Source organism: Leguminivora glycinivorella, chromosome 18 (assembly GCF_023078275.1).
Source record: "Leguminivora glycinivorella isolate SPB_JAAS2020 chromosome 18, LegGlyc_1.1, whole genome shotgun sequence".
NCBI lineage: Eukaryota > Metazoa > Arthropoda > Insecta > Lepidoptera > Tortricidae > Leguminivora > Leguminivora glycinivorella.
This window is the reverse complement of record NC_062988.1, coordinates 13146454-13171888: the sequence shown is the minus strand read 5'-3', so window position 1 is coordinate 13171888 and position 25435 is coordinate 13146454. Positions and strand designations below refer to the sequence as shown.

General features: G+C 39.6%; 1 protein-coding gene across 1 annotated transcript; it reads left to right on the top strand.

Annotated features, from left to right (window-relative positions):
* The first annotated feature begins 2630 nt into the window (after positions 1-2630).
* On the top strand, positions 2631-25087 carry LOC125235850 (NEDD8 ultimate buster 1-like). The gene is made up of 13 exons (XM_048142459.1): positions 2631-2877; positions 3283-3542; positions 3702-3802; positions 4424-4542; positions 5934-6091; positions 6583-6779; positions 13862-13986; positions 14392-14555; positions 16210-16378; positions 16799-16894; positions 21991-22105; positions 24024-24117; positions 24848-25087. Exons 1-13 carry the CDS (start codon positions 2752-2754, stop codon positions 24972-24974), a joined length of 1851 nt encoding a protein of 616 aa, XP_047998416.1. The 5' UTR covers positions 2631-2751; the 3' UTR covers positions 24975-25087.
* Positions 25088-25435: the final 348 nt, after the last annotated feature.

Sequence of the window (25435 nt, the reverse complement as noted above, 5' to 3'; positions counted from 1 at the left end):
CTAATAGGTCGCGGTCGCGGTCGTTTTACGACGGGCGTCCGCGTAGTATGTTCCTAGCTTTAGGTATGAGTGCTACACGTGCCGTGCGGGATTCGGAAAGTTTATATTTGCTTATTACGGCCGGAGTTTTTTTACATTTGGCATTTGGATTTGGCGTACGAGTTCTTTTATACGAGCACAGAAAATAATTTAAGTACATTTACTTGATAGGTAAAATACGTCCGTACGTAAGACCCGTGTCTTTCGCCTCATAAATTTCATAAATGAATAATAAATAATATCTACTTCAGCAGTTCACTACAGACATCTTAGGTACTTAATTTCCTACAAAACTGCAGTTTGAGAGCGGTTCAGGGTCAAACCGTTTTGTCCCTTTCGACAATTTAGGGTAGTAAAAGATCTAGTATATTTTCTGAGCGCACGCAAAGGTACTTAAAGTTGTGCCAACCCTAATAAATACCCAATATACAAGCTGTGTTTTGATAGTGGGTCAACAGCTGCCAAGGTCCCTTGCCCTTAGTGCTGTCGAGCTGCGCAAAAACAGTCTTAGGAGATCTTCCCCCGATTTCTTTGTTTACAGATTTTGGAAAAAACATAAAGGTTCCCAAAATATGGCATTTTAGCTAAAAAAATGCCAGTGTTGCCAGATCTACTGATTTAGCAGTAGATCTACCTGATTTTGAAAAAATCTACTGATCTACTGCTTTTTTAGTAATTTTTCAAGAAATCTACCTGCTTTTTCCCAAATCTATATTTTTTAGTATAAACAATTTTTTTTTTTTTATAGTATGAATAGGCAGACGTTTGACCACGATCACACCTGATGGTAAGTGATGATGCGGTCTACGGTGGATCACGGCTTCAAATTTTTACTATAGACGGTCCAACAACTTTGTCAAGGCGATAAATTAAAATTTTCTATGGGCCGACATTCATCCCTTCAATTTTTAAAGTTGCTGCTTTTTTTCTAGTGAAAGAAATCGCTTGACAGACTTTATATCTGTGATTGTTCGTAGTGTAGTGGTAGCTTGGTATTAGCAATAGCGATTTAGGCGGGTGCAAGAAGTTTGATGTTTGTATTCTAACTGGTTTTACCTATATGTGTTCATATCAAATAATAGTACCTCTACATTACGTCAGATGCCGAGAAAGAAGGGCTTACATGCTGTGTAGGTATATCCAGCTGAGTAGGATAGTGATACGAAGCCTGTAAGCCCTTTTCACGGCGAGGCATGTTTTTCTCAAATTTGCAATGAAATGAAAAAAAAAATCTCTTGATAGTTTTGATTTACTAAATGTCATGGTGCAGTGACAGCATTTGACGTTTAGAAACAAATGAAGGGTGCATTACAGGCTTTGTTGTGAACTGTACTATGAAATTCCTTTACATATCATCTTCACTCAGCTCACCGGATACGTAGTAGTTCCCGAAAACATTTCATTGCGAGTTTGAGAAAAAGTTCTTATTTTTGCAACTGCCCCATCGATACTGAATAGGAATGGAATCAATTGAATTCATCCTACACCTTATAAAACAAAGTCCCCCTTCGCGTCTGTCTATGTGTGTTCGCGATAAACTCAAAAACTACTGAACGGATTTTCATGCGGTTTTCACTAGTATCTTCTTAGTAGTTTGTGGTTTTCACCTATGTGAATTAGTGATTCTTGGGGAAGGTTTAGGCATATAATTTGTTGAGACTTTGTTTGAAATATGACGATATTTGGTAAACAAGTCGGACAAAATACCACTGGCTGAGAGCCTTAATCGAAAACGCTGCCCAAACCGTTTGAGCCATATCAGAGAGTTGTACCTATGGCGAAATAGTGTAAGGTGCATTAGGGTAATTCCGAATGACAGGAATGCTCTGGTAATTCGGAAAGGGGAATCTTGATATGATGGAAATAATGGTGATTTATGTGCGACTTTCGGAATTAAACGACTTTCGGAATTAAATTACCCTAATGCACCTTATCTCTCAAGTTTTAATCCTCGTAAAAATTGTATGGGATAAGTAAGTTTTTCTTGAGTGCGGCTTTTCGAGTCGGTTTTTGTTCCATACAAACATTTGATCATGGATAAGAAAGAAAAAAATTGTCAAAAATGACCTTTGTACCTGTTTTTTCCAAAACCTATAAACGCCAATCTTCATGAATTTGAAATCGCGAGAAGTGTTTTAAGAGTTCTAGGACCGTTTTCGTGTAACAGCATAATTTTTCTTTCATTCTTCTGCACTTGGTATCAATATTTGTAATCTACTGCTTTTTCTCCCGATCTACTGGTTTTTTATTTATTTTTCTACTGTATACTTCAGATTCCGTCTGGCAACACTGAAATAAACAAACCATTCATGACATCCACTAAGACGTTTTTTAAGGTTATTAACTCGACTGAATTCCTGTATGCTTGCAGGTTTGCTACGTTATTATGTCCTATGCAAATGTAATTCTATAATTTCATTATTTATTGTCACTATTGTGGGGAAACAATTATTATCGCTACGACTTACGTGCTTAGTACTTACCGTTTGTTGAATAAAGGAGGGCATAAAATATTTGAAAGGTTTAATTTTTAAACACCCATGCTTACGTTTAAGAAATATTAAGAACGTCTCTGATCTGTCAACGCGATTTATTGTTTTCCTTGTATTTTCCGTAACTTTTCGCTGAAACAGAAATATCAGAGCTTCGAATTTAGCAATTCACGGTTGCCCTCACATGAAATCATATAATATCTGGTCCTAATTTGAAAACATGGAGACAAATCTGCAACACGAAGACTTGCTAATAAAATTGCGAGCGAAGCTGAACGAAGAAAGAATAAAATTATGGGAGTCACCATTTACTTTGCCCGATCAGTCTATTTCGGAAAGTTTAAAGGTTAGTCCTTTGTTTAGACAGTTGCTCATTGTTTTAGTTCCTTTGGTATTTTATCTAAACCTTTAAAAAAACTGTTTCTCACCTGCGACGTAGATTCTTTGTAAGATTTGTCCTCATTAAACTAGGAATATTGCAGTTTTCAAAATGTGATGCAATATTTTGAAAATATATTTTGAATTTCACATTATGTTAGGTAGGAGTAGACTCTAGTAAGTATCTGGCGAGAAACAATATTTATTGCTTTGTATTGCCATCCCTGAAATTAATAAAGTTAAGCAATGCTGCTTGAAACTTATATACACACCTACTCTAACTGTCCGATTTTGGTATATAAAATGTATGAAAATAGAAATACTGACTATACTTACCTATGAAAGTTTGGTGTTGTCATAAAAAAAAATACAGGATCTCGCCAAAAAGTTTGCAACTGAGCTCTCTCTCCCCGACAATGAGGTCTTGGCCGCACTGCATGAGCTGCAACTGCATTCCATTGACCGATCCAAGGCCAACTCTGAGTTCGCGGAGACGGGACTGGCTACTCTCCGAGTCAAGGCTACAGTGCCCGGGCAGAAACCGCAGGTGCTGAGAATACAGCAGACGTTGGAGTCGGTGGGCAAGGGGCTGATTGAGTCGGTGGCTAAAGTATTGGATGTCAGTGAGAGTCGGTGAGTTCTTTGATGTTTCTTGTATATTTCCATTTTAGGACTGTTTTTATTATGGAAATGTGAATGAAATGAAATTTATTTTATTGCTATGAATAAAAATATATTTTGATTGTGTTCTCTCAATACATGATATAATATATTTATTTAACTATTTTTCAGTGTGAAATTAATACACAATGGAAAAGTGATACAACCAGCTCCAAGCCTGGAGGAGCAGGGAGTCAAAAATGGGGTGCAAATCATGGCTTTAATAATGCCTGGTGAGTACCAATACCAATGCCGACAAAATGCTAAACAAAATGTATTTCACATCTGATTTGATATGGTTACCTTTTTTTAACATTTAAAAATGCATTTTTTAGGGTTTTGCAGACAAAAATATCCTTGCCTTCCACTTTAGACCACAATAGTATATAATAAAACATGATAAATATGGTTTAGATTTCTATCTGTTACGCGTAAAGTCGAGTCCACAGACATCTTTACAAATGAACATTTACAATATAAATTATATTTAGTATACACAACAAATTATTGTGATAAATTATTGTCATATTCATGTCTTATATTTTGGCATGTTGACTTGTAAAAATACTTGTGAATTTGACCGTACCTGAGTGCCTCAGACATATGCCCATTTCTGTAGGCCTAGCACATGATGGCCGCGAGAGTATGTCGCCACTAGATAGATGAGACGTCTTCTTCTGTAATAATGACATAAGACCCGTTCTTATGTCATTAATACAGAAGAAGACGTGTCATCTATCTCGCCGCGACATACCCTCGCGGCAATCATCTGCTAATCCTGCTCTACTCTTTTTTCTACTGTATGCAGGATATACTTGTCAGTTTTGTTACACTTATTTTCTTTTAATTTACAGTAAACCCTGAGGAAGCGAAGAAGGAAGACCGGATGTATTTGGAAATGAAGTCTACTCGTGATGATGCCATGCTGCTCTCAGAGTATGCTGATGATTTTGAAGATGAAGAGTATATTAAGGTAGGTGGCAAGCAAGTCCAACGGAGTGTTTGACTCAAATGGGCCAATCCATAATAATATTATAAATGGGAAAGTGTGTGTCTGTTTGTTTGTCTCTTTCACGGCAAAACGGACCGACGAATTACAGCCGAAACCGCTGGTCCTAGACATTGCAAATTTGGCACGTAGGTTCCTTAAAAGGTGTAGAAGAGCACTAAGAAAGGATTTTTCAAAATTCACCTAAGGGGGTGAAATGGGGGTCCAAAGTTAGTATGGGAAAATAGATTACTACGCGGGCGAAGCCGCGGAAAAAGGCTAAAGTAAAATTCATAATCCTACGGACTAAATTGACAAATGACTGACAGGTAAAATGATACCAGGAACAGCAAAATTAAAATAGGGAAGTATATGTCGATAACAATATATCGACAAGTTGTAAAGTACATACAACAGACAAGTTTAAATCAAGAATAAGTATATGAGTTTCAAATAAGAGGTACACATTTTGGTTTGTTCTATGTATCTTCGAGGTAGTGGATGGATACCATGTATTTTTACCCACTAGTTTTAAAACATAAAAAGGTTTCCGAGCCTGTAGGTAAAAAATAAAATACCATGTCCGACGATAATAAATTATCTGTCACGCTATGGCAAGTATATCATAAATATCTATATAATTTTCGAATATATATTGATTAGCCGATCAAATTGCCAATTTCATTGTCCCGTCTGGGTGCACCTTAAATCTACGATGTAATAATAATTTTAATATCGATAAGAACGACACTGGCCAAACTGTGGCAACATTCGTTCACACTTACTTGTCAATTTGGTCCGTAGGATTATGGATTTTACTTTAGTACATTCATATTCGAAAAAAATGTCCCCAGCCGTTTGAATTATATGCTTTGTTTCAAAATGCTAGCCCCGATGCAGAAGAGTTCGTCTAGGAATACAGAAATATTTTGTTTATTCTAATAACGTTTACACATGTAGGTATATCACAACCTAGCAGTGAGAATTGTAAAAGTAGGAACTCTAATATAGTTTATTTTGAATGTAATATAAAGTTGCATGTGACTTATATTGTTTAAAAAACAAGAACTTTAAAAAAATGTCTTAATCACGTTCTCCTCTCCTATAGCAGTTCTGCATATCCATAAGCATTAAGTTTTGTTTTTAGTTTAAAATAAAAATAGTGATTTCCTTCCTTTCGGTATCAATAATATTTCTTGTATTTAGATTTAGTTATTGTACAATACTGCCATAAAAAATAAACTAAATTAGTATTATACATTAATGATCTTTGGACTAAGACATTATTTTTGTACAAAAAGGAGAGCCTCAAAGAATGGTCTGACTAGACGAAAACATATGCATCGGGACTAGTAAGAATGTAACATTCATTTTAGTTGGAAGACCAATCGGGCAAAACAGTGGAACTACCGAAAGCTGAACGGCGAGCGCTAATGGTGGGCCTGGCCTTACATGAGCGCGGGCGCGCGGCCGCTAAGAAGAAAGACTATCCTCTCGCTCTGGTCTTACTGCTAGAAGCTGACCGACAACTGAGGTATATATACTTTTTTATTATCTTTTCTTCTTCTTTATTCTATCACACTAATACGTCAGAAAGGGACAAACGAACTTCATTGGCATGATAACTTTAGAGTATTTATGAATGGATTTAGTGTTTTATACCAAAAAGGTACAAAAGAATTAAAGAGAAACCTTAAATCAATCCGGTCTGTCATGACTGCCATCTCGACTCGACACAGGCTTAAAACAACTGGAACCTCAGTTTTGATAGACCCCGTTGACCCCATATCCTTATTTTGTTTATTTCTAAAAGAAATTAAACCAAAAAAATGCTAATTTATTAAGTTAGTCATAAGAGATATATCCTTATTTATCTAATAATAGCAGTACTGATAATTTACGCTATTTGACGCGTGATTGTCGCTAGATGTCACTACAAATAACCCGCATTTACTGATGTATGGATTTACAAATACCCTTACTTATTCCTCTATGGTTCACTGTTATCACTCTTTGTTATCACAGTGAATGCAGCTCTTCAATCCTAGCATCAGTTGACAACGTGGCAGTGCTACAACTGGACATAGCGTGGTGCTACCTGTGTCTACAAAGTCTAGCTGCCGCAGGCGACGCAGCGGCAAGGCTGGCGAGAGCGGAGCGGGCGCTTAAGCGGAGCTACGGAGAGGATCACGGCCGCGTGCTAGCGGTGAAGGGGACTGATGGTGAGTGAGATGGAGTGTGGTGCTATTGCTGTCTAGTCTAGTGTTGCAGCAAGACTGGCGAGAGCGGAGCGGGCGCTGAGGCGGAGCTACGGAGAGGACCGTGGGCGCGTGCTAGCGGTGAAGGGGACTGACGGTGAGTGAGATGGAGTGTGGTGCTATCTCTGTCTAGTCTAGTGGTGGCAGCAAGGCTGGCGAGAGCGGAGCGGAGCTACGGAGAGGACCATGGCCGCGTGCTAGCGGTGAAGGGGACTGACGGTGAGTGAGATGGAGTGTGGTGCTATCTCTGTCTAGTTTAGTGGTGGCAGCAAGGCTGGCGATAGCTGAGCGGGCGCTGAAGCGGAGCTACGGAGAGGACCATGGCCGCGTGCTAGCGGTGAAAGGGACTGATGGTGAGTGAGATGTGATATAGTATACTAATACGTGACATAGCGTGGTGCCACATTTTTTTTTACAAGCTTTTATTCAAGAATGGCTCTTGGAGAGTCAGGAAGAACTTGGAAGTGGAAGAGCTAGTGGGCGAGCACAACGTCATCGGCGAGAGCATGGCTTCTCGTCTGCGATGGCTCGGCCATGTGGAGAGGATGGGAGAGGATCGTGCGGCCAAAAGAGCTCACTTGTGGCGATCTACTGAAAAACGGTCGGTCGGAAAGCCGATACCGATGGATCGAGAAGGTCCAGAAAGACCTGTGTGACCTTCAAGTGAGTGAGTGGCATCAGATCGCACAGGCTAGAAGCGAATGGCGGAATCTAGTGTCGGAGGCAAAGATCCACTTCGGGTCGCTGAGCTGTCGCAGTAAGTAAGTACCTAAGTTAATTCAACTTGCCTTGTTAGTATGCTAGTTTGGGTCAAAACGTAGAAGATAAATTTGATCCACTTCCCGGTTTCCGATTGAGCTGAAATTTTGCACACATAATGTAAATCACGTGACAATGCAATATTATGGTATCATGGAGCTGATCTGATGATGGAGCAGAAAGGTGGTCATAGGAACTCTGTTATGAAACGTCTCGGAGAGCAAAATATGACTCTTGAAAGAAAGGTACAGTCGGCGATAGAAGCTTGTGCGAAACATGATTTTTTTGCAAAAAAACTTATTAATTATTATAAATGGATTTACTCTTGGCCACAGACTAGCCACAGGTAAAGATGTGACCTACGCTGGAGTAAGCTCGCCCAGAAGATGCCTGTTTACTCTTGATTTGAAGGATACCTCTGTCACACCTCGGACACTGGCGGTCAAATATATGAAAAGAGGCGCGTTCCGAGCACACATTCTAAGCTCGTGTAGGTGAACGCGTACCATGCTTGTATGAGTGAGATATGACAGGTCGACTGTTTGCGTTTTTGACAGGCGGTAACTGTGAGGTGACCGAGAGCATGTGGGCGGCACTTTCAGCGGGGAGCGAGAGTGGCCATACTGTACGATAGTACTCTTTATTATACTGTGCCTCTGACTTCAGTCTAGTGGCGGCTAGTTTTTATGCAATGACTCTTAAAGACCCTTTTGCAATAAAAAAAAAACCACATTTATTTCCTACTACGCGGCTTCGCACGCGCGCGTTATATTCTAAAATTGCGGCATGCGCTACCCCCCCCCCTCCTCCTTTAGGGAAGCAGGGGGGAGGGGGTAGATGGAGACAAGATGTACCCTATGTCACTCCCCATCCCTTCAACTATCTCCACTTAAAAAAATGTTGTCATAGTACTCGTTGACCTGTCAGCGAGAGTGGTCGTTATCTACGCGCGGTAGTGAATTATTTTTTCACGAGTGCCATATCTACCCTCATTGACTAAAAGTGTCGAAGGATGGAATCGGATTTCTTTTCCACGAATAAGTGACAATAATAGAAACTCGTAACGTTTCTGACTACAGAAACAAACAAAATGTCCCCTCAACCCCCCAGTTATTCTACAGTAACACAAACAACAACGTTTCCAAAAAAAGATCAAGCTATCGTGATCGATGCTATTGAAAACATCCAAATAAAGGACTACGCCCAGGCTTTAGGCAAAATAATAGATCCATCTCAAATCCGTTTTTTGTCAAGAATAGCAAACAATAGAATTTGTATCTACCTTTCCTCAAAGTTAATCGCTGATGAAATCGTTGATAACAAAAAGTATGTCACGATTCAAAAACAAAAACTACCCATCAGACCGCTTATCAGTAGAAACAAGCGTATCATCATATCTAACGTGTGCCCCATTATACCACACACTGAAATCGAAAAGAAATTGTTAGAAATGAATATCACGCTACAGTCGCCCATCTCTTTTCTCCGTGCTGGTCTCAATGAAACGGGCTATAATCACATTCTAAGCTTCCGAAGACAAGTTTACGTCGCACCTGAAGATTTCACCCGACTCCCAGAGAAAATATCTGTTGACTTTGAAGATACGAATTATTGGATCTATTTTTCATCAGACACTATGACCTGTTTTATATGCAAAAAAGACGGTCACGTTGCTTCTAAATGCCCAGATAACAGTAACGACACAAACGCTTCTAGCCAAAATACACAGGATGAGACACATGCTGCGGAGACACAAATCTTCAAGCGTCCACACCCGCCCACGGAATCTTCGACAAACACGGATACCATGGAGTGCGGAGCTACAAACGATGAAAGCGCATCGAGCAACGAAAACAGCGATGAGGACTTTGATAACATTTCCCAGTCTAGCTCAGACGAAGTCTACAAATCCAAGAGTGTAAAGAAACCGAAAAAAACACATCACAGTGATTTGGAATCAATTGACTGGGATCTCTTGGCCAACTTTATAATCGATTCCGCCAAAACGTACCCACTATCTGCAAAACAAGTTAAAAAGTATCTCATAGACACATACGGAGTTAAAGACATCTCAGATATCACTTACAGTTACACAAAAGAAATTGAAGGCCTGATTGAAATGTTTACTGACTTGATACCCAACATCGCATGTCGTAGTGTTAAGAACAGAATCTCACGCATCGTAAGTAAACTAAAACTATTATCTCACAAGGGAGAAACTAAGAAAAATTAGTAGGTAAGCTACGTTTCGTTCTTTTTTTTTTCTTCTCTTTTTTTTCTCTTTATTCTTTTTTTTTTTATGGTCTCAACTACACGTTTCAAGCTCAATATTATTCAATGGAACTGTCAAAGTTTACTTCCAAAATTAAGTGAACTAGACTCATATCTAAACAACGAAAAAGTACATATATGTTTTCTTTCTGAAACTTGGCTGGAATGTGAAAAACATATTACATTGTCGGGTTATTCTATCTTTAGAAAAGATCGAGCAGATGGTTATGGAGGCGTAGCTATCCTGGTCCACCAATCTATAAATTGCACTCTCAAGCCTCTTCCAAGAAATTATGATAATTTTGACGTTTTATGCCTTGAAATCCTTAATAGTAATAAACTCCAATACGTCATAGGTGTATATTCTCCCTCAAATGTTTCAGTGAGCGTTAAGGACTATCAGGACCTTTTCGGTCACTTCTCTGAGAAAACTCTTGTAGTCGGAGACTTCAACGCTCATCACACGGCTTGGTCATACACAACTGATACACGGGGTAGGCTCTTGTCAGACACCAGCTTAGAACATAACTATGTATATCTTAACAATGGAGATTTTACCCGCTGCGCCAAGCTCAATGATAGTGTAGTGTGCACAGCACCTGATATTTCTTTTTGTAGTGCTGATCTCTCGCTCGATTTTGATTGGAACGTCACTAGAGAGTCTTTTGGTAGTGATCACCTTATTATCTCTATTAAAACGTTTGATAGCTTTCCAGATAGTTCCGAATTTAAAAGAAACATCAAGAAGGCCAACTGGGTAGAGTATAGACAACATATTAAATCTTCATGCGAGGGTTTACATTTTGAAGATAACGTACAAAGTAATTACGATAAACTCATAGAGATAATTGAGGATAGCGCTAGCAAAACCATTCCTTATATTAAAATCGGCGTTAATCCTAACAAATTCAAGCCAAAACCCTGGTGGAATCCTGATTTATCAAAGGCAGTAGCTGAGAGAAGGTTATCTCTAAAACACTTTAGGAAATCACGCACAGTAGAAAACTATTTAATTTACAAAGAAAAGGTAATTGTTGCTCGAAAACTAATTAAACTTGCAAAAAGAAACTCCTGGCAACAGTTTTGTGAAAATATAGACAGCAATACGCCTAGCAGTGAGGTTTGGAGAAAACTTAGATGGCTTAAAGGTTACCGAAGTCCTAAAGACTACTTGCCAGAAAGTGCCGCAGTTCCCTTTGTAACAGAACTGACCCCTGATAGCGTTCCCTTTCAGCCCTTAAATTTTATTTTTAATGATTGCAATCCAACTCTTTTTACATTCTCAGAACTAAATTCTATTCTTAAAAGAGTAGATACTTCGGCGGGCTTAGATTCCATTACTTACTCTATGATTAGTAATTTGCCGGATAATGCAAAAGAGTTTCTCCTACACATTTTTAACACAATTTATAAACAAGGTAAGATACCAACGCAGTGGCGTCGCATCAAACTTATAGCTATACCAAAAAGAAATACTGATACTACTAAATATCGTCCTATTTCGCTTATTAACTGCCTTTGTAAGACTTTTAATTTAATGATAACTCGTCGCCTCGAATACCATTTCGAAAGCAAAAAATTATTTAATGATAGTACTTTGGGTTTTCGTCGCGGACTCTCATGCCAAGACAATCTTAGTAGGTTTATTGTAGACACAGAATTGGCGTTTACAAACAAGGACTACGTTTTATGTGCTTACGGAGACATAAGCAATGCTTATAATAATGTGGCAATTGAACCTCTTATAACCTCTTTACTTAAATTTGACGTGGATCCGCTATTGTGTAGATATATTAGAGAATTTTTAGGAGAGAGGTTTTTGATATACAGGTTACAAGATGGAAGGGAAATAACACGAATTAGCAGACAAGGCTTAGCTCAAGGTGATCCCATGTCACCTATTTTATTTAACATAGTCACAATTGAGTTATGCAACACACTCGTCAAGACAGTTAAGATCTCACAGTATGCCGACGATTTTGCTCTTTATTGTATTAACAAAAGCATCGATGTCTGTGCTAGTAACATTCAATCAGGTCTTCACATCTTTACAGCAATGTTAGCAAAGATCGGACTAGAAATCTCTTTGTCAAAGACTAAACTTTGCGTGTTCACTAGAAAGTATAATGTACCTAAGATTAATATACGTGTAGATCACACTGAAATTGAGGTTGTTAACAGTACAAAGTTTCTGGGTGTTTGGGTAGACAGTCGCCTAAATTGGACTCGACACATTTCGGAAACTGCCCAAAAGTGTATTGCATACGTTAACATCCTCAGTTCGCTAAGCAGCTCAAAGTGGGGTGTCCATCCGATTCACTTAAGAAGGCTCTATCTGGCATTGGTGCGATCTCGTCTTGATTACGGATGTATAATTTACGGTAACGCAAACTCAAAACTCCTTCAGAGGTTGGATGTAATCCAGAACCAATGTCTCCGTCTTTGTGGAAGCTTTATTCGCGACACCCCAATTTTTGCAATGGAAACCGAACTTTGTATTCCACCCTTAAATCTTAGAAGAACATATTTAAGTGACAAATACTTCCTGAAACTTTCTTCTAGAACATCCGACTATTTAAGGAAACAATTAGAAACATTAGAAAACACATTACAATCGGGCACAAGATACTGGCGCAAAAATCATCCTCCAATGTTGCTTGAGAGTTTCAGAAAGTATTCCAGCCTTCCTATGTCAAAATGTGAAGTTTTGCCTCAGTTCTCGCTTTCGTATGATGTTAAGACACTCCCCTGGGATTCAATCATAGTGCACAGAGTGAGCAATGTTAAAGTACCTAAAGCTCAACTACCCATTCACGATCTCAAGCAACGTACTGAAGACATGATAGACATCCAGTTCTTAGATCACATACAAATTTACACAGACGGATCCAAAACAAAGCACGGTTCCAGTTGCGCTTTCTACGATGAAGCGGCGAGTTTTGGGGCAAAATTTCTTATTGAAAGTTCATGTATTCCCATAATGGGAGTTGAATTATTGGCAATCAGTGAAGCTTTACATTACTTGGAATCGACAAAATACCGTAGAATTGTAATATTTACGGACTCGAAGAGCAGTCTACAACATTTGTTGGGAAGTGCTAAGGGCAATAGTGTCGGTAGATACGAAGCTTACCTCATTATTAAATGTATCCATAGATTGATACGTAACGGGGTTGAAGTTCGTTTACAATGGATTCCTTCACATGTCGGCATCAGGGGTAACGAGGTAGTTGACTCCCTTGCATCTGAGGCTCTACAGAACGGCATACCCCTCGATACGGTACCACACTACACTGATCATCTTTCAAAAGTGAAAACCGACATTTACACCAAATTTAAATCTTATTTCAATGAGTGTTCAAAAAACAAAGGCATCTGGTATAGAACCATTGTAAGCGAACCACCGCGCTCACCTTGGTTTGCCTCTCGAAACCTTACCAGAAAAATGTTAGTTATTTGCTTCAGAACCCGAACTTATCACATCCCACTTAACAAATTTAACTTCATAATGAAGAAAAGAGATGATCCAAATTGTTCAAGGTGTAAGAGAGAGGAGGACCTCCTCCACTTAGTTCTCGAGTGTACAATCAACGAACAACCAAGGCTGGACCTCTTAAAGGAAACTCAGTGCTCTGCGGGGGAACTCCTCTTCTTCTTTCATCAAATCTTGAGCTCAGAATTCACTACTAAATATAGTGGTAGATTTTTGAGTTTCATGATACAGTCATTAGACCTTAGATTTGAATATTATAAAAGTAATCCTTAGTTAATTATCCTGTTAAACAACGTTTAAAATGTAATTTCAATAACTGTTGATTTAGGTAATACCTAAAGTTTGTTATTTTTAAGCCGACTTAATCAAACTAGATGTATGGCTTATAAAATAAATAAGATTAAAAAAAAAAAAAAAAAAAAAAAAAAAAAAAAAAAATGTTGTCCCATTCATATCCTATTGTTGTCAACAGTTGCTCCTTTAATAGTTTACGGTTTTTGCTAATGGCGGCACTTTCTTTCAGCCAACGAACGCGCCCTGATGATGCGCCTGCATCTCTTGCAAGGCATCGTCAGCTTTCACCAGAACAAGCGGGACGAAGCTCGCCGGTTACTTGAGAAAGCGGAAACTGAACTTAACTCGCTAAGGGTAAGCTATTTATAAACCCAAAGACATATGTAACTCCGTATATACGGATAAAGACTAAGAAAAACACCTACCTCAAAGCCCTAGAGAAAAAGGTACGGTGGCCTAGATGGCATTACACCTTTGGGGTACGCTCAGCTAGATGGTGCTAATATTAATATTTGACATTTTAAAACATATCATGCTAACAATATGGTCCAAATTGTCAAAACAGGTTCACAAGTTTTAAGCCTGTGTCAAGAGATGGCACTGTGATTACCTGATTACACATTTTACTTCGACAGTAACTCTCTATAATACTCGATCCCCTTTGGTATTACCTAAATTATCTTTTTTGTTGATGTAACAGTTTGCTCGTTTTTCCCAAGTAAAAAAAAAAAGAGGTTGAAGTTTGTTTTTAATCTTTAGGTAGACGACGGCGCCGTGTCGGCGCTAATGGAGCTCGGGTGGTCGATGAGCGCGGCGCGGCGCGGGCTGCGCGCGGCGCGCGGCGACGTGGCGGCCGCGCACCACTACCTGGCCGACGCCTCCGCCGCGCGCGACACGCAGCGCCGCCGCCACAAGCGGGACAGGTATACAAACTACTCAACGATACCACTGCAGAAAGGACGAAAAACTAAATATTTGCTTAATTGACAGTGCCTGTTACGCTTTAAACATGACAAAATATCGAAACACAATTGTGCTTATGTTGTGTTGCGCGCTTGATTGTCGGGCTGCGCCCAACCCTGCAGGGTCAAAGACACTGCTCAATGTAAGAGTGCACTTAACGCGCTTGAATGTCGGTCTGCACCCTACCCTGCATTATCAAAAGCTCTGCTCAGTGCAAGAGTGCGCTTCGTGCCCTTGAATCTCGGACTGCACCCGACCCAAAAGTCCAAGGGGACTGCTCACTGTAAAAGTGCACTTCACGCGCTTGAACGTCGGGCTGCGCCCGACCCTGCATTATCAAGACCTCTGCTCGGTGCAAGAGTGCGCTTCGTGCCCTTGAATCTCGGACTGCACCCGACCCAAAAGTCCAAGGGGACTGTTCACTGTAAAAGTGCACTTCATGCGCTTGAATGGCGGTCTGCACCCGACCCTGCATTATCAAGACCTCTGCTCGGTGCAAGAGTGCGCTTCGTGCCCTTGAATGTCGGGCTGCACCCGACCTAAAAGCCCAAAGGGACTGCTCAATGTAAAAGTGCGCTTCACGCGCTTGAATGTCGGGCGCCCTGCATTATCAACACCTCTGCTCAGTGCAAGAGTGCGCTTAGTGCCCTTGAATCTCGGGCTGCACCCGACCCAAAAGTCCAAAGGGACTGCTCAATGTAAAAGTGCGCTTCACGCGCTTGAATGTCGGGCTGCGCCCGACCCTGCATTATCAAAACCTCTGCTCAGTGCAAGAGTGCGCTTCGTGCCCTTGAAACTCGGGCTACACCCGATCCAAAAGTCCAAGGGGACTGCTCACTGTAAAAGTGCACTTCACGCGCTTGAACGTCGGGCTGCGCCCGACCCTGCATTATCAACACCTCTGCTCAGTGCAAGAGTGCGCTTCGTGCCCTTGAATCTCGGGCTGCACCCGACCCAAAAGTCCAAGGGGACTGCTCACTGTAAAAGTGCACTCCACGCGCTTGAATGGCGGTCTGCACCCGACTCTGCATTATCAACACCTCTGCTCAGTGCAAGAGTGCGCTTCGTGCCCTTGAATCTCGTGCTGCACCCGACCCAAAAGTCCAAAGGGACTGCTCAATTTAAAAGTGCGCTTCGCGCGCTTGAAACAAGGTCAAAGACACTATTCAATGTAAGAGTGCGTTTCGAGCGCTTGAATCAACTGAGTTTAGACGTGCAAGTTTTGATGACAGAAGTATATGCAAAAAAGAGATGCAGATATTTGCCACTCACTCTTACCTATAGTTGCGTCTCAAAACTTGCAGCAATAACTTGCTGGTCTAAACTCAGCTTTAGGCTGCACCCGACGTTCCGACCTTACAAGGTCAAAGAAACTGTTCTATGTAAGTTCGCGCGCTTGAGTGACGGCTTGCGCTCGACCCTACAGCGTCAAAGGTACTGCTCAGTGCAAAAGTGCGCCTCGCATGCTTGAGTGACGGGCTACGACCGACCCTGCAGGCTCAAAGGCATTGTTCAGTCCCACATCCGCCCGATCCCACAATAGCTTCGTTACTATCGAAAAATATTGTCATTAATATCAAAAAACAAACCATTTACTACCTTTTTTGTTTCCAGAGAACGCAAAGCGCTAGGAGTGTGCGTGGACGGTACACCGGTGAACGCACAATTGGTGGAGGCGCTGGTGGGGATGGGGTACGCGCGGCGTCTCGCCACGCTGGCGCTGAGGAGCTCCAACAACCACGTGGCCGAGGGCGTGCGCCTTATACAGGAACAACCCGAACTGGTAAGAAACTACGCCCACTTTTAAATGTTTTTCTGACCTTGACGCTTTTTGATAAGGAATTGTGGGAAACTGGTTAAGATCGGGATACGTGAAAAGGGAAGATGGAGGCCTTTGCCCAGCAGTGGGACACTAGGCTCATTCATACTAATATTATAAATGGGAAAGTGTGTGTGTCTGTTTGTTTGTCCGTCTTTCACGGCAAAACGGAGCGACGAATTGACGTGATTTTTGAAGTGGAGATAGTTGAAGGGATGGAGAGTGACATAGGCTACGTTTTGTCTCTTTCTAACTCCCCCATTCCCTAACATGGGAGGTGGAAGTTTGTATGGAACATTCCGCAATTTTCGAATTTAACGCGTGCGAAGCCGCGGGCAAAAGCTAGTATAAAATAAATAAATATTTATTTAATATTATTTTCAGTTGGAGGACAGCGAAATTGAAGAGGATGCGGATGTGACTGAGTCGGCGAGCTCAGACGAGTCATTCGTGGAACCAGATAACAAACTCGTTGCCGAGGTAACTTGGTTCATACTTATATTACCCACAATAACAACCAAATCTAAAAAGTACTACCTCAAGTTAATATAGACATAGTAAGCCATCGAACTCTTCCAGCTAAAAAACAGACCACCTGTTTACAATTACGTCGGAGGGGCGCTGACCTGCCGCGAGTGTGGTCGCACATTCGTAGCAAAAATTGGCTACGTCAGTCACCTGAGAACACACCAGCGACGCTCTTAACCTTAAGGCTGCTTTCAAAAAAAACGTCAAAAGAATGTAAAATTGATAGTTTTAGTCGGTGAAATACTACACTTTCCCTTATCCAATAGATTTATTTAATTCAAGTTCCAGTTAGAGCATCTTATTATCTTGATTTTTATAAGACTGGATTTTTGAAAACTAACTCATTAAATTAATTATGATTTTTTCTCTAATGCACGTTTAGAAAAACGCACGTATAGAGCTGAATCAGTCGATCTTATTTGTAAAATTTGGACAATTTTGAATATTAAAACGGGTAAATTTATAATTCCTATATCCTGTACCACAATCATTTCAGACTAGATTTTTATTTTAAGTTTTTGAAAAAGAGTAAACTAGCCTAAGGCGAATTCAATTTTTTTCAGAAATTACCTAAAATTAAGTGACAATTTCTTTGAAAATCTACATCACATCGAAGTAAGTTTTGTACTAAATTAATCTGCAACGTTTACTTAAATTGCTGTTATGCCTTAGTGATTATAAATTGCTATTATTGATTTTTGCCAATTTTTTGAAAACGAGCCTTCACCGGTACTACGAAAATAACTTCGATGTGATGTAGATTTTCAAAGAAATTGTCACTTAATTTTAGGTATTTTTTGAAAAAAAAATGAATTCGTCTTAGCCTCGTTTACTCTTTTTCAAAACCTTATAATAAAAATGTAGTCTGAGATGATTGTAGTACAGGATATACGTTTTATAAATTTACCAGTTTCAGTATCCAAAGTTGTCCAAATTTTACAAATAAGATCGACTAATTCAGCGCTACACGCGGGTTTTCCTAAACGTGCATCGGAGAAAAATTCGTAATTAATTTAATGAGTTAGTTTTCAAAAATCTAGTCTAACAAAAATCAAGACAGTAAAATGCTCTAATTGAAACTTGAATTAAATATGTCTATTAGATAACGAAAAGTGTCGTTTTTCACCGACTAAAAGTATGAATTTTACATTATTTTGACGTTTTTCTTGAAAGCAGCCTTAAGGTGGCTCGCTTTCCATACAAAAAACATCTACCATTTATTTAGTCACCGCACACTACAACTAAATAAAAATATGCGCATACATCTACTATACATTATCCGTCGTCGCGGTAGTGAATGAAATACATTGTTTCATACAGAAATCATGGACAAATCCTTGTGAATTTTTTATTAATTTTACGTAAATGTGCGTGCCAAATTTTGTGTACAGACACAGAGCCGTCATATTTCGCGCATTTTTAGTTGACATTGTCATCAGTGACATTTGGCTCTTGACAAGTAATTATTTAAAGATATTGGTTTAGTTAACTCAAGCAGACTCAGAAATAATGACGCATTTTGTCAACAAAGATACATATCGTGTATTTCGACACTGCTAATGTAAATCGAAATGGCGTCTCGGTCAAACGACTGACTATGATGCAGAAGATCGTGGGTTCGAATCCGAAGTTTTTTTTAATCATTTGAACTTTTATGGATTTATTAAGTATTTTTTATTTTTTTAATGGAATATTTGACTATTACTATATTGCTTTCCTATTTTTTATTTTCATACAAAAATACAATACAATCCTTTATTATGCCTTTGTTGATAAAATAAAATATTACACGTCTGGTATAATACATTATACATAGGTCATAGTGTGGGCATAGTATTAGTAAAGTATTGCATTTACTGAGCTGGTTGACCTATGTTATTGTTGTGTGAATGTTTTTCTTCAACAACTAAATGGTTATATACAAGAATATGGGTAGCTTTTGCACATTGTAATTTTTCCTCAGTCACCCGTTGACCACGAACGCTGTAAAGTGTTTGAAACATCGGGATGAATTTTAAACTCATTATACGCGATTTAATCCGTTTTCATAGTTTTTATTTCATGAGTAACTATCGCGGTAACTGAAGACAATATTAACTAAATGGTTACAAATAATAATTATCATCAATATAATCTGGTCCAGGCAGGCAATTATGGTCGCGCGATAAATGATAAAACATCTGGCCGTCCCTATAATCGCACTTACTAATAGTGCGACAGGGACGGCCTGATATTTTATCGTCTATCGCGCGACCATGCTACCCGTGCTGTACTAGCTTTTGCCCGCGGCTTCGCTTGCGTTAGAAAGAGACAAAAGTAGCATATGTCACTCTCCATCCCTTCAACTATCTCCACTTAAAAAACATGTCAATCCGTCGCTCCGTTTGGCCGTGAAAGACGGACAAACAAACAAACACACATTATCTTTGGTGAAACAACGAATTCTTCCACTTCAGATTATAGAGTAACCAGCTTTTCCCATTTATAATAAACTAGCTTTTGACCGCGGCTTCGCTCACGTAAGAAAGAGACAAAAAGTAGCCTATGTCACTCTCCATCCCTTCAACTAAATCCCCTTAAATAATCACGTCAATTCGTCGCTCCGGTTTTGCCGTGAAAGACGGACAAACAAACAGACACACACCCTTTCCCATTTGTAATATTAGTATGGATTTGACATTATTATTTATATTTAATTAATTATATATATGTATAGCCCAATTTCGTCGGGAACAGCGTGTTATGTAATGGCGTCGTTGGTGTACAGTCGTCTGTCACGCCGTGAAGGTGCGTTCGATTCCCAGGATTCTATTAACTTTTTATATTTTTTTGGATATAAATTTCGTATTTTTTATTGACCGAGCAAGAATGGAAAGCCGAAGGTATCAATTTTATCTTAGAGAACTTATTGATATTTTTATTGTCATTTTGATTTTCTATTTATTAAGTTGAGATATAAAACACAACTTTTAATACCCTCGCTAAATATAATATTTTATCGAAATTACTCCTTAGATAAAAAAGTCCACTTGAGTTTTTAAAGCATTACGTTACTCAGTTAACTATTGCATTTTCATTTACTAATTTAAGATTTCAAAAGCGATTTGAATACCCTTGCTCCATCGAAAATAAACAATTAGAAAAAAAAATCATTCGAATCGTAGTTTAGAAACTAAAATTTATCTATACTTTTTTGGAATTTTTAAAAATATCAGATTAGGATAATTATGTTAGAAATTCTGAGTTCGACGAACCCAAAAATTATTACCATGTAAGAGAATAGGTTTTTAATCTTTTTTGTGGAAAACGCTCAGTAACTACTGTACGAGTACATATACATTTATGTATAATAATAAAACAAAAAATAGTGTCTCATAGTGTTGTGTTCCTGCCGGTGAGTAAGGCTGCCAGAGCTCAACGAGGGTGTGGGGTGCTGACGATGGGAGGACTTACGGAACTAATTTGTTCCGTCTATTGTCCTTTGAGTCGTCGGCAACCCAAACCCTCCTTTGAACTTGTACACTCCTTTTTGCTGTGCACACGCGGCAAAGGGGAGTGTACAAGTTTTCTAATGGGGCGGCAACGCGCATGCGACACTCTTTGAGTTGCAGGCGTCCATAGGTTACGGTGACCGCTTTCCATTAGGCGGACCGTATGCTTATTTGCCACCGACGTAGTATTAAAAAAAGAGAAAAAGTCCTGGATTCGAACCCAGTACTTCCATGCAAATCATGCGATGGCACGTATTTACCGCAAGGCTATTTAAACAAGCTGTCGCCGCGTGAAATTATCGACTAGAAGGAATACAAAAACACTGTTTGTATGTGTGAGTGGTACTTAGAAATAGTGTAAAATAGTAAATTTATCTACATTAAGGGGATTAACGTTACAATGAGAAGTGGAATGTTTGTTGTAATACGTCAATTTTAATATTAAATGTTCGCGAAGCATAATTGAAAGTATATAAATGTCTGTACGACTCCACAAAAAAAATAAGACTGGTAATTTGAAGATTAACGCCATCTAACGCAGCCTGAGCTTCGGGTAACCTAAGCGAGCCACCTTAAAACGCAGTCGTCGAAGCCGAAAACTGCACCGATGGCATGCTATCGCACTTGCAAATAGTGCGAAAGGAAAAATAGTGAAATATCATTTATTGCGCGACCATGTTTGCCTGCCTAGAGACGAGTGAACCATACGAGTACATGCTGTACAACTAGGTTGTATTTTTTTTAATTAACCGCGTCCACACCGAGCGAGGCAGGTCGGTGCTCATGCGGCAAACGTCCAATCTAGATAGATAGATAATAGTTATTTGTTATACAAGGGGGCAAAGTTGTATTTTAACGCCGAGTGTGGAATTGAAAAACGAGCAAGCGAAAGGATACTATAGGTTCGAGAATAGAATCCTGAGCTTTTTTTTTATTATAAATGGGCTTAGACCGTTTTCACATTATCCGATCCGATATCGGATGTCGGAAGGATTTCAATAGAAAAAATTAGTAATTAGTTCTTAAGAATTTAGTATTGTATTTCTGTTCATTATATTATCTTTGTTACCTAACTGAGCTTTAAGCTCCAGTATTATACCTACCTTAGTAATAAGTACCCCAATGAAAAACCCTCCGAATGATTTAATGTACTGTATTTAGTAAGTGGTGAACGGTGTTGGTCACACATACTGTAAACACTATTATTATACTTTAAATAAGTTTTGTAGTGACTGTTTGTTTACCTAAATAAATTGAAAAAAAAAAAAAAAAAACCAAGATGGCACCTGTAATGTATGGGATATCGGATCGGATAATGTGAAAACGCACTTACTTACTTGGCCACAGACTAGCCAAAGGCAAAGACGTGGCCTACGATGGAGTGAGCACGCCCAGAAGATGCGAGCTTGCGAGTTTTTCAATACACGAGAAGTAAATACATTTGCACTCGTGTGTAACACGAAACTTTTCCTTGTAAAACAAATAACTATTACTTCCGCGGCACTATTTTCACAATTACAATGTATTTAGTTTACATTATTGGGTGTCTGTTGACAGTTGGAAGCGATGGGTTACTCCGCCGAAGACGCCAAGGACGCCCTGAAGCGATCTCACAACCACATCAGCGGCGCTGTCGACTTGCTGGTCGCCGGCAAGCTACAGCCACGTGAAGGTACGGATTAATCAACAGGGGGGTTACCATGACGTACTAAAGACGTTCAGTTTAGGTTGAGAGAAACGGACACAGCTATAGCAGTTACATAGCTCCGTCCCTCTCTCTCAACCTAAACTGAACGGCTTTAGCACGTCGTGGAGGCCCCGTAGCTGAATGGCATTTCTGCGACGCGAAACGCCACCGAAACGCTGGAGAAATGTAGTCTTACTCCGTCGCGCCGATACGCAAGAGCGATAGAGATAGATAGCTACGAAAGAGATATTGTCGTGAGCGTTTCGTGAGCGTTTGTGCATTCGGCTACGCACACTGGACCTCAAGAGCACGTGAAACTGCTCAAATTTCAGGGGGGTTACCATGACGTACTAAAGCCGTTCAGTTTAGGTTGAGAGAAAGGGACACAGCTATAGCAGTTACATAGCTCCGTCCCTCTCTCTCAGCCTAAACTGTATGGCTTTAGCACGTCATGGTAACCCCCCAGGCCACTCGAGTCTGGCTGATGAAAGTTGACCCGCAAAAACGTGGCAATTTAAAAAGAAATGGACCCGGCAACACATTGATTACATGGATTTATTTTTTATTATTTCTTATTTATTTTCAGCAGTTATTTTACTACTTTTTATGGGTTCATTAATTATTCTTTATAGATTACGCTGTTAACTTTTACCGAAATTCGTTAAAGTGACCATCACATTGACAGATGACAATCGATGGCCCCAGAGTTGTTTACAAAAATACTGAGTTCAACTTTCATTAGCCAGATGCTATCAATTAAGGAGTTAAAATTACTAATAATTTAAAAACTATTTTTGAAGTATTTATAAAAAGCTGTTTCATTTGATATTTAACACAATATAGTTCAAAATACCGATTTTTTAATTTTCACTTTTACCCCTTTTTTTTTTGAGGTACGGAACCGTAAAAGACGGCAAAGTTGAAAAATGTAGCGCTCACCAGCAACTATCTTCTAAAGCTTGACGTTGGCGGCATCAACATCATAAACTTGAAAATGTGGGAACGTCCACCATGTTTATCATCCATAGAAACTTTGAATTTCGCCTTTTTATTGTCCCAGAGCTGTAAGAACCTCTTTTTGACACATGACAGCGTCCACAAAACGTAAACTCGCACAACCTAATGAAATTTTAAATAAAATCCTGTAATAATATTAAAAAAAATCAATTACTTAAAAATAATATTTCGCTTACTTTAAACATAATCTAAGACATGTTACATTTTTGCGGATCTTCGTTAGTGAGTATTTTACGATATTAATTTATCACGCAGGATTTACTTATTATGTAATTTATCATTCATTTTTATTTTTAAATTAAACTAGTGCTGTGGCAGAGTCTGTCATTTCGATTCAGATGACATTTCAGTAAGTTGACAGAAATCGTATATTTGTTTAAGCGCCTCCTTGTACATAGGGCCTAATCGATTCAACCAATTCGAATTGAATCGTTAGACTTGGCAAACGATACGATACTTCAAAACAAATGTGTCAAAAATGTGAACTTACAAATCCCGGACAATAGTGACAAGATTTACTTGACCGACTATACCTAAGTAAATTTTATTTTCTCAAACATGCAATGAAATATTGTCTTTACGTTCCTTAAAATGGGCTGGGAAGTATCGCTTTTTGGGCGCAACAACTCGAGAGGACTGTAAAGGGATTTCATATTATTTTTTAGTCCTAGGCCTGCAAAGTAACTTTTTTTTATAAAATATTGTCCTTTAGAGCATTTTTTATTTATTTTATTGTATGTTTGAGAAAAGCACTATACATGCCGGCGTGAAAACGGATTCCCGGCCTCGTATCCCTATCCGGCCTCGCATGCTCGGGCGTATATACCCACATGGCCGGAAATCCTCATTTTCCCGGCCTCTGATGTAATGTACTATTTATTCGTAGCTATGGACACGACTGACGCCGGGAATCCTTCCACCAGCACCGCCTCTACCGCCAAGAAGGAGAAACATGGGAAGAGAAAGAAGGATGACAAGAAGTGAGTGAGTTTTTTTTACTACAGGTCTGGAATAGCGGGGTTTTTTTTAGTATGAATAGGCAGACGTTTGACCACGATCACACCTGATGGTAAGTGATGATGCGGTCTACGGTGGAGCACGCTTACCTATGAGATACCTATTTACTCTTGCTTTAAAGAGACTTGTACTCATGCGGAAACACAGACTCAGGCAGGGCATTCCAGTCCTTGGCGGTTCGCAAAAGAAATGTTGAAGCGAATCCCAATAACCACAAAATAAATCAAAATAGTATTTTATGCAACTGGCGTTTAAGTGAGGTCAAAAAAGACGAGTGGCGTGAGTAACAATTTGAGGCGAAGCCGAAAATTGTTAATAAAGACGCCACGAGTATTTTTTGACTCAGTTAAACACCGTTGTATACAATACTTTTTCTACGACCATGCACTTAGTTTTTAATAGTTTTCTAGAATAACTTTCGTGAAATTCGCACTATTTCCTGTATGTTGACGCGTCGGCCTCCCCTCTGCTCCTGCCTCCCCCTGTCGCTCGCACTCCCCCGCGCCGCCGCCAGCTCCCGGCGCCCGCGCACCCACGCATACGATATAGCTCTTAAAGCTTACGCAATTTGACGCGTAATTGTCGCTAGATGTCACTACAAATAACCCGCATTTACTGATCTATGGAGTTACTCTACCCTTACTAATTCCTCTATGATTTTAAGAATAGTACAGTTCCCTATTTGTTTTACAGGAAACGAGAACGCGAACAGGCTCTGAATCGACTCACGTCAGTCATACAAAACGAAGAAGACGACCACCTTGACACTTCCCTCGTCGACGAAGAAGATTTCCTCGCGCAATACAAGTCTCTACTATAAACGGTTTACGGTATTTCCCACAGATGTCATATATACCATAAATCAAGCAAACGTATCTACTTAGCATGTCAAATGAACTCAGTAAAATCAAAGACATATGTAACTCCGTATAGACAGATAAAGTCTAAGAAAAAACGTACCTCAGTACCATACAGAAAATGGTACGGTGGCCTAGATGGCATTACACCTTTGGGGTACGCTCAGCTAGATGGCGCTAATATTAATATTTGACATTTTAACACATGAAGCTAAGAATATGGGCCAAATTGTCAAAACTGAGGTTCAGAAGTTTTAAGGCTGTGTCAAGAGATGGCAGTCTATGCACTGCGATTACACATTTTACTTCGACAGTAACTCTCTATAATACTCGATCCTCTTTGGTAAAATCCACTGAGTTGTCCGTCTTTATTCGCAGCTTGCAGCTTTCTGAGCTGAAGTCAACAAAACATATAAAAAATGCC

Excerpts from the sequence above, each read along its gene's own strand:
- LOC125235850 (XM_048142459.1), top strand. The coding sequence starts at position 2,752 with ATGGAGACAAATCTGCAACACGAAGACTTGCTAATAAAATTGCGAGCG. Across the intron at positions 6,780-13,861 it reads AGCGGTGAAGGGGACTGATG|CCAACGAACGCGCCCTGATG; the intron begins GTGAGTGAGATG and ends ACTTTCTTTCAG. Across the intron at positions 16,379-16,798 it reads TACAGGAACAACCCGAACTG|TTGGAGGACAGCGAAATTGA; the intron begins GTAAGAAACTAC and ends TATTATTTTCAG.